This window comes from Rattus norvegicus, chromosome X, assembly GCF_036323735.1.
Source record: "Rattus norvegicus strain BN/NHsdMcwi chromosome X, GRCr8, whole genome shotgun sequence".
Taxonomy (NCBI): domain Eukaryota; kingdom Metazoa; phylum Chordata; class Mammalia; order Rodentia; family Muridae; genus Rattus; species Rattus norvegicus.
In genome coordinates, this window is record NC_086039.1 from 21,723,154 (window position 1) to 21,732,911 (window position 9,758).

Consider the following 9,758-nt stretch of genomic DNA (forward strand, 5'->3'; position numbering starts at 1 on the left):
AACGAAGATGACACCAATGAACATGGCAAAGCAAACTGGTAAAAGTGCATGAGGGCTCAACCTTAAAGAACTGCAAACTTCTTAGGACATCTGGGAGCAGAAGAAATGCTCTTTCCCAGGGAAGAGCACACCAACTGCTCATCCAGTGCCAAATGATCAATTCCAAAACCATACACACAAATGACCTTGCACAGACTTAACAGATTATATTTAGGAATATATACCTATATGTATATACATATATCCACGGAATAAACATAGTGAAAAAAAGAGGCCTGAATTGGAAGGACAGGAGGGGAGGGTATATGCGACGGTTTGGAGGGAGGACAAGGGAGAAATGCTGTAATTATATTATAATTTCAAGAATGAAAGGAAAGACTGAAAATATAGTAGTATTTAGTATTATCTCTCACAGAGACAGGAAGCAATCTGGAGGGATCATGACAGCGAGATCAGATTTTTCTGCATAGAACAAGTCAGAGGACTGGGAAATTCAATAAACTCATCAAAGGCTTCGAACAGACACAAACCGGCCCCAAACTCATGTTCCCAGTTCTGATTTCAATGGCCTTTTCTCTCCAGCAGGCATCTCCTTTCTCCGTGCACACAGGAGTCTGGGTCTCGCTGGGTGAAGCTCTGCTGGCAATGCTGTTGCCAAGGACACGCATCGCCCACCACAGAGTTCACTCACTAGGTAAGGCCATATCCTACTCCACAAACCACCAAAAAGCTGGGAGATGTCAGAGTCTATGAGCCCCACGGGGTCATTTCCCCAGGAGGACTACCAGCTGAGACACTGTCAAGCACATGCTCCATCCCTTCCAGTGACACGAGCAGAAAATACCCATTTACCTTTTAAGAACTGGGAGCACATATGAGGGGCGGGAGCAATGGCTCAGCAGTTAAGAGAACACTTGCTGTTCTTCCAGAGGAATCAAGTTAGGTTACCAGCACCCATAGCGAGCAGATCTCAACCACCTATGTATAAGTCAGTCCCAGGGGATCCCACGCCCTCTACTAACCCCTCGTGTACAGCAAGCACACAGGGCACACGCACACGGGGCACACGCAGACACACTCACACGAAAACAGATCATTTCTTCAAGAAAAGGAACGCATGTCAAATCTTTCCACCACATATTCCCTCAACGCGCATTTCTTAAATGCCACTCTCACCTGCTGCTGCTGCTTGAAACGCACTTAGAGGCAAAGTCTGTGCTTACTAGGCAGTAAAGGCTTTTCGTTGAATTCGCACAACTCTCTGAAGCCAGTGCTTGAGTTACATCCACTTTAAAGGGGGGAAGCCAGGCTCAGAGAGGTGAAGGAGCTGAGCAAGTTCACGCTTCAAATGACACAAGAAAAGCAGCGTGCCTAGCTATGGGGCCTCCCTTGGGGGAGTAGGAACTGACTGACTCATTACTCTTTGGGGCAGGCCAGAAGGAAAGAAACTTCAGCGAGGAAGATGCCTGGGAGAAGCAGGTGGTACTTAGAGAGTGGAGGATGGAGGGAAGGCATTTCAGGCAGAGGAATTTGAGCAGAGAGAAGGAGTGGACAAAGTTCAGAGTGTGCACCGAGGGAAGCGGGTCGAGGCAGGTATGCTGGCTGGCCGGCCTAGAAACCCAGGATCCAACTGCACCATCCCATCTCTCTGCTCCCCATTCCCACCCATTGTCTGAAGCCTGCCAGTGGTCTCCCTTCAAATGCCTTTCTGTCTCTCAGTCCCCATGGCAACAGCTCACTTTCATCCAGCTGCTTCTTATTCTAATTGCTTCCTCTGTGGCCTGCCAGGAAGTACTCTGGCCTCCGTGAGGCTGCGCAAATCTAAGTCTGATCTTCTCACTGCCCCCGCTTAATTGACCAGGCGAACACGTAGCAGTGTACAGGCTCTGCGTCTCCTGCGCACTGCTAGCTGCCTTTGCACTCCCACCTCCTCCCCTCACCCACCGCTTTGGTCATTAAGTCTATTCTTCGGGTCCCTGATGGGCCCACGAATTAATTAGCCACACATAAACGCCTTCAGAAAACCAGGCGGGAGGGTGAATGTGCTGTGTAAGCCAAGACAGCCAAGGAGGGCTGGGGTCAGCTGACCTCTTGCAAGACTCTGCCCCGCCGCGCCCCTCCCCCACCCCATCAGCCCGCCTTTGGTGAGACTGGAAGGGCCTTCTGCTTGCCAAAACCGATGGACCAATAGGATAATGTGTGCACCTGCCTAGAGCAGACCAACATTCTCTCCTTCGCACAGGACAAACGTCTGCAACCCCCGCCCCCTAGCTGTCTTAACTACCATTGTGGGACTCAAAATGCAGCCCGCTCCTTTTCCTTTCGGCTAGCGGAAGTTCCTGTGCGGGAGAGTCCCACTTCCTCTGGGGTGTTTGGCGTGTGCGTGGCAGGAGAGGCGGGGCCAATGCTGCTCCGGTTTCTCGCGCGCTTGGCGCTGCAGCGAGTGCGGGCGGTGACTGCTTGCGCAAGTCAGCTTGCCTGGGAAAGGTCTTTGTGGCCGAAACGACTGGTTCTTGCCTCAAAGACTTCGCTGGTGTTTGCGGTTCGGCGGGCGTCCCGGCGTAAGATAGCCACTTTTCTCAGACGCTGCAGAAAGAGTTCTCCAAGTGCTGCAGGTTTTCATCGCTTTGCTGGAGCCATGCCTCGGGGACGGAAGAGTAGGCGCCGCCGGAACGCAAAGGCAGCTGAAGAGAATCGCAACAATCGCAAGATCCAGGCCTCAGAGGCTTCTAAGACCCCGATGGCGGCTTCTGTGACCCCCAGCACACCCGAAGAATACCTGAGCGGCCCGGAGGAAGACACAAGCACCCCGGAGAAGGCCTCCAGTACCCTAGCAGAAGCCTCGAGCACTGCCCTAGTGCAAAAGCCTGTTACTCGGAGCAATTTTCAGGGCACCAAGAAAAGTCTCCTAATGTCCATATTAGCCCTCATCTTCATCATGGGCAACAGCGCAAAGGAGGCCCTGGTGTGGAAAGTGCTGGGGAAGTTAGGGATGCAGCCTGGGAGGCAGCACAGCATCTTTGGAGATCCGAAGAAGGTCGTTACAGAAGAGTTTGTACGCAGGGGGTATCTGATTTATAAGCCAGTGCCCCGCAGCAGTCCAGTGGAGTATGAGTTCTTCTGGGGCCCTCGAGCACACGTGGAATCCAGCAAGCTGAAAGTCATGCATTTTGTGGCAAGAGTTCGGAACCGATGCTCCAAAGACTGGCCATGTAACTATGACTGGGATTCAGATGATGATGCAGAGGTTGAGGCTATTCTCAATTCAGGTGCTAGGGGTTCTTCTGCTCCATAGAGAGATCCTAGGCAGACCCTTTGGAGTGGAAAAGAGAATCCAAAGTACTCTATGGAGTAGATAGGCAGGGTCCTGAATTCAAAAGGTTGTGGAGGGTGGGGAGGGCACTGTATTTGGTATTTGTGATCAGTGCTAATTGTTAAACTGCGAAGTAGTGTTTGCTATAGATATTGTAATCTTGTATTCATTTTGTAACACTGTTGATCAAGAGTGACAATATGTTTAAATATGTACTCGAGGAGAAGTTTATGTTATTTTTTTTTTCCTGTCGTTGACATTTGGTATTAACAGCTGTGCTAACCTTATTAAATGAAGTCCTTCTGTCATGTTTTGTGATGGATAGAAAGTGTACCACTGAGAGAGACTGTTCTTTGAAAGTTTGGAATAACAGTACAACGTGAGTGGAGGAAGATAACAGATTTGTTCTGTCTTTCTTTGTGTCTGGTGTCTTGTAATGAAACACATTTGTGATATGCTCACTGCACAAATAGTATAAATAAAAGCATAGTAAACAGAATGTTTTGTTCATTTATTGTCAACCTGTTAAGTGAGAAACAAATTGAGATGCTGGGCACGGTCCTTAACAGACAGCATCTAGTTTCCTAGAAATTTCAAGACTGTGTGGGAGTGGGTGGGAAATGGAAATGCAATAAGTGTGGCAGTGAAGGAGGAGGGACTAGGAAGAAGTAAGATGAACTGATGGCATTTTGGGAATAGAACAGGAAAAAGAGAGTATGACAGAATGCTTTAAAATCTAAGGAGCACGTGGAGAATACAGAAAAGAAAAGAAAGGGTTGTCAAATTATTTGGTATTGAGTGTGTAATTGGATACTTAACACACCTTGACAGAGGAGGCATTGGAAAAGATGTGGGGTAGCAGGAAGAGAAAAGGAAGAGACTGAGAAGATCCTTGAGGCTCTTAAACTAATATTGGGGTTGGGGAGTAAACTTGGAGTTAATGAAGGCAACATGGATATTTAGGACATAGAATGCCTCAATGACCTATTTAGGTATGCTAAGGGAGAAGTACACAACAGGAAAGGACTCAGAAGAGGGAAAGAGAGCCAGGGCATCATAGGAAGGGTGTTGCACTTTACAATGAGACCGTGATACTAGAGTTACCAATACTCGTGATTCAGAGACAATGGGAAAAGGGCTCTGAAACACCTGGATTTCTGATGGTGGAGTAAGCTGAGAGAAGACCTGACATGTAACTTCATACCAAGAGACATACACATTTTCCAGGCACTGGAGTCTCTTGCACTGCACATTGCCCAAAATGCTCAGTGTGTGTGTGTGTGTGTGTGTGTGTGTGTGTGTGTGTGTGTGTCTGTCTGTCTGTCTGTCTGCCTGCCTGCCTGCCTGTCTGCCTGCCAGTCTGTTTCTGTTTTCAGGAGCGAGGTCATATTGCATTCACTTTTCCCCTGAGGTAGTGTAGTAACTGCAAATGTGGCTATCTGGGAGCCTCCTCCCATTCTCCTTAGTGACCTGACTGAGAACATACAAAGAACAACTCACCAGCTCTAGAACTGACCACATTTACCATGAGGAAAGTACTCACAGTAGAGACTGCACTATTCATCTAGGGAGTATGATGGACAGGTGCCTAGCCCAGGCCTGCCACACAAAGTACAGATGCCAAGATACTTTCTTCCCTCCTTCACTAGAGTCTCACCTGCCTTCTGGCTGATATGAGGCTCAGTCACAGGGTGGAGCACAGGGTGGCAAACAATTTTATGTAAAGCCCAAGGACTCACAGGCAGCAGTTGGCAGGCTAAGGAGACTTTGAGCAGAAGGAGAGACAATGAAGTTTCAGAAGCTCTCAAAACAGACAATGAGTGCCTTCTATGACACAGGAAGTGCCAGAGAAGGCTGGTACAGGTAATCAAGAGGCTTCTCACTGCCCCTGAAGGCACATGTTTGTCAGTCCCTCTCAAGAAGTAGGCAGCCAAGTAACCCAAGGGAGAGGTCACCAGAGAGCTATTTGGGCCAGAACCACCGAAGTGGCAGACCACAGACAAAGCCTGCTTCAGTCTCCACATTCCCAGACTTCCTTCCTCTAGGACAAAATAACATCTGTCATGGCTTGTCATTGCCCACTCCCAGGATCTCTGCCGTCAAAGGAAAGGTGAAGATTCAGCCTCAACCATCAATTCCATGGGGATGGAGACCCACTCCATCTGCTCAATTCATAGAAGATTCCTCTTAGCAGTTCCTCAATTCCAGGAAGGTCAGCTAGGGAGTAGGAACACCTGGAGCAGAAAGGTTTCTCCAACATTTCATGAATGTCAGTGGAGTGTCACATTTCAGCCAGGCCATGATGAACAATGGACCAGTTTTACACACATGACAGCTAGCTCAAGGGCAGATGTGATTTATGTCCATCTAAATGCTGCCTGAAACTGTTGATGGTATCTTGGGAATAAAGATCCAAATGGCTAATATTCTTATCAGTGAATACAGGCCACAAAACCTGATGAAGACCCAGAGAGGGAATACCATTTCCTTATGGGGGACAAGGGAGCAGGAGTGAGCCTGCAGGTGCACTGTACCAGAGATGGAGGCTGGAATCTCATAAGCGACAGCAGGAGGCTGTGTCCTGCTTGTATGTGGAAACAGAGGCTAGGTGACCTACCTGCTTTGCTCAGGAGTGGAAACTCCTAGGATCTAGGCTCGCCTGTCTCCAGGAACAGTCCTCTCACCACACTATTGAAGTAGTAGAAAGGAACCCTTCCTTTGGTGGAGTAAAAGCTGAGGGAGGCAAGATGCCCAGTGGCTGTGAGATGATTAACAGGGAGAGCCAGGCAAGGGACTCCTGGAAGAGGATGAACAAAAGAACATGCTCATGGTAGCATGCAAAAAATTCTTTCAGTCTTCAGTCCCATGGAGATGAGACAGGAAGCTCTGAGTCCTTACCTCAGTAAACCTGAAGACAAAATTGCTTCCATGAAGGTTCAGAAGCTCCCAACACAGATGATGAAGCAATGAAGGAAGAGAAGGAGTACACACCTGGGCCCAGCAACACTCCAGTGAATGAGGACTTACAACTATCTCAGCTGGAGATAGCAATAGTAGGATAGAGAGAAAAAGGAGGAAGAGCTGGTGGAGGAAAAGGAGGAGGAGGAGGAGGAGGAGGAGGAGGAGGAGGAACAGGTAGAGGAGAAGAAGAAGAGAGACAGACAGGGAAGACAGAGAGAGAGAGACAGGGGAAAAGAAAGAGAAAGAGAGAGAGAGAGAGAGAGAGAGAGAGAGAGAGAGAGCGCAACAGCATCAAGTCGGCCTTTGCCAAGTACCCAAATGATGCCAGGTGCTTCTCTGGCTGTTTCCCTGCAGGATTTCTAATGTGTGTTCCAGGCTATCTGTAGGGGAGATCTCAAGGATAGTACACAACAGCAAATACTCAGATCACTCCCACAGGTCTGGTCCCACTATTGATCCATAACAGCCATGCATGGGACAACAAACCCAGGCAAGACTAAAGTGAGCATCCCACTCCTGCCAGGACAGCCATACTGAGGAGGACACCAGGCCACATTAAGCCTTCAAAGAGTCCTGTTCTGTGTCAGATGCCTTCAAGCCAGGATCATAGCAAACACAGGCTGGAGCAGAAGCACAGGGGTCAGAAATGAGGACAATGCACCCTCCCTGTCCATCTCGATATGAAGAGTGGAAGTGGCACAGATAGTGTCCCTATCTGTGTTCCTGATGGGATTAGGCAGGTTCCCTTATCCTTCTCTGGTGCAAAAGCTCCAAGGTGAACCAATTTATATCATTTTACCTGTGAGGATGCTCTAAATTGTCATCCTTCCACACACAATGTGTGTGCTACATCAGTCCAGGATCCGCCTATGATAAACATGGGTGAACAAAGCTCAATTTCCCTTCTCACCCAGAAATGTGCACAGGAGAGGAAGAAACAGGAAATAAGATGTACAACTTTCCAGCAGAGAGTAACAGACTACAGGGGAAGGTGATGGTCACGTTGATTACAGGCAGCAGTGTGATGGGGAGGACCCCAGAGATGTGTGAGAGGGGCCAGATTCCTAGACATGCTGGAACAGCACTTGATGGTTCAACTCAACAGTTTAGGATAGGCAAGATAGACTTCCCTGGACGGCTGGCATGTACGAAAGAAAGGAAGAAGAAAGGGGGGGGGTTCACTTGAGGATATGTAAAGTATGTATCGTTCAGGAACAAGGGACAATGCTTCAAGGCCAGAAACCATCTAGCATCTATCTGTACTTATAGACAGACAGGCCAGTATGTGTGAGTTGAGCATAAAAGAACTGGAGACAAAACCAGAAGCAGCTACAGACCCCAAGTGTGTGTGAAGAAGCAGAGCATTTGGGGGAAACTGGCTCGTGTTTGCACATAAAATGTGCAGAGGACAGGGCAAGGCACTGTGTGGGTTGAGCAGAGGAGAACTGTGACCTGACAGGCCTTACAGAAGGACCACTCATGACACAATGTGTTCAGCATAGAACAAATGCAGTATACTGGGTGGGAACACAGAGAGCAGGCAGGAAGCCAAGAGAGCAAATGGCACTGACACCTTCCTGGTAACAACACTGCATAGGGTATGGTGAGAACAACATAGGCTCTGTCTGCATTCCAGGGAATACCTGCACAGAGATCCTGAGGGACAGGATAGAGCATAGCAGGAAAGGAGCAAGCTGGGGCTCAGGTTGTGCCGTGCAAACCTCACGACCTCACTGCTGATGCCCACTGTTGCTAATAAATGGGCAGTACATCCAGACATGAGCAGTACTACAAGAGAAAATGAGTGTTGAGGCTGGAGAGGTGGTCAGGAACGAAGACAGCACGTGCTGGATTATGTCCTTCTTTGGTACCCATGTACACTGAGCATGTACTTGCACAAGTAAGTCTGGATTTTGGGTGAACAGTGTCCTCCTTAGGGCTATCAATGCTATGATGCAATATCAAGACATAGGGGGAAAAGGGGGTTATTTGGCTGAAATTTCCACACAGTAGCTCATCACTGAAGAATGTCAGGACAAAAACTCAAACAGGCCTGGAACCTTGAGACTAAGGACAAAAGCTGAGGCCATAGAAAGGTTCTGGTCCCTTACTTGCCCTCCTAGGTTTGCTCACCCTGAATTAACTTAGAACCCAAGACCACTAAACCAGGTTTCGTAACCACTCCCATTGACTGGGCTCTTCCAAATCAAATGATAGTTAAGAAAATGCCCTAAAGGCTTGCCTGTATCCTGACCTTATTTTCTCAGTGAACTTCCTCCTCATCAGATGACAGTAGTTTGCATCAAGTTGACATGAAAACAGCCAGCACAAGTGGTCTGGGCTGCAGATATATGGGTACCCTTTGGAGCCAAGATTTGCCTGAGGTGTCCTGAGGGATGCGGGTGGCTGCACAAGGAGAAAAGCAGCAGATAAGGAACAGAGTCCTGAGCAGGCCAGCATGAAGAAGAAGAAAGGACACTGAGAGCTGAAGCCGTGCACAGCCTGGATGAAGGACAGAGCCAGGCTTGTCCTGAGAAGCATGAAATGTAACTATGTAACTGCACCAAGGAGGCCCCACAGTGCACTGTACTCAGAATGACATGGCCACTGGAGAACAGGCTAAAGACCAGCAGAAAGAAGGGCAGCCATTGCATCTGGCAATGAATACATCTCTGGCCACATTTCTCAGAGCACCTTCATTGCATGGTTGGGAGAACAGTCTGATCCAAACAGATTAATGCTCTAATGGGCGCAGTGTAGCCAAGGACAGTAGAATCATCTTGATGCTGTGTTGCTGGAGTGGGGAGAAGAGAAAAGAGGCATGGAGTACGGGAGGAGGGTCAGGAGAAAGTGGACATTGGGGTCAGGTGCCCATGCTGAAGGCAACATGGAGGGAGTGAAGTGGGAGGCTCAGGGCTGGCAGAGAGAACCTGCTAGGAGTACATTTTAATAGGAAAGAGCAAGGCTAGAAGGTAATCCAAGGGTAAACGGTTAGAAGGACCTGGGCAGGATAGAGGCCTGTCTGGCATTCTGGCCCAATTAACTCAGGTGACAGTGCAGCCTCCTGACTGCAGGCTGTGCCTACAGTGCTGAGCACCAGTTCATTGCCAGGACCCCCGACGAGAGACTACTGTTCAAAGATCTATTCTGTGGGTGATAACAAACTTTCCTTTACCAGTGCAGTAGTGTTCCTGGCAGAATTCTTCCCTGGTTGTCTCAGAGAAGGGCTCTCCCAACCATCTAATGTCAGCTCTGAGCACAAGTTTCCTGGGAGATCTGGGGTTGCCACTTCCCTCTGTGAGGCCAGGCCCTAGAGAACAGTTGCCACACCTAACGATGGATGCTTTGGGATTCACCTTTGGTGGCAGTAGATGGAAATTATATGTGGTTAGAAAATGCAAGCTGGGAACCATACAAAGTTTTCTAGACCCCGAATAGCATGAGGATCTGGCAGATGTAAACTGACACATGTCCTCTGCAGTTT

The 9,758-nt window shown here is 48.7% G+C and overlaps 1 protein-coding gene across 1 annotated transcript; it reads left to right on the forward strand.

The window, feature by feature from the left end:
* The first annotated feature begins 2,555 nt into the window (after positions 1 to 2,555).
* Mageh1 (MAGE family member H1) lies at positions 2,556 to 3,812 on the forward strand. The gene has a single exon (NM_001013250.1). It carries the CDS (start codon positions 2,639 to 2,641, stop codon positions 3,293 to 3,295), a length of 657 nt encoding a protein of 218 aa, NP_001013268.1. The 5' UTR covers positions 2,556 to 2,638; the 3' UTR covers positions 3,296 to 3,812.
* Positions 3,813 to 9,758: the final 5,946 nt, after the last annotated feature.

Coding starts and splice junctions, on each gene's coding strand:
- Mageh1 (NM_001013250.1), top strand. CDS start 2,639: ATGCCTCGGGGACGGAAGAGTAGGCGCCGCCGGAACGCAAAGGCAGCT.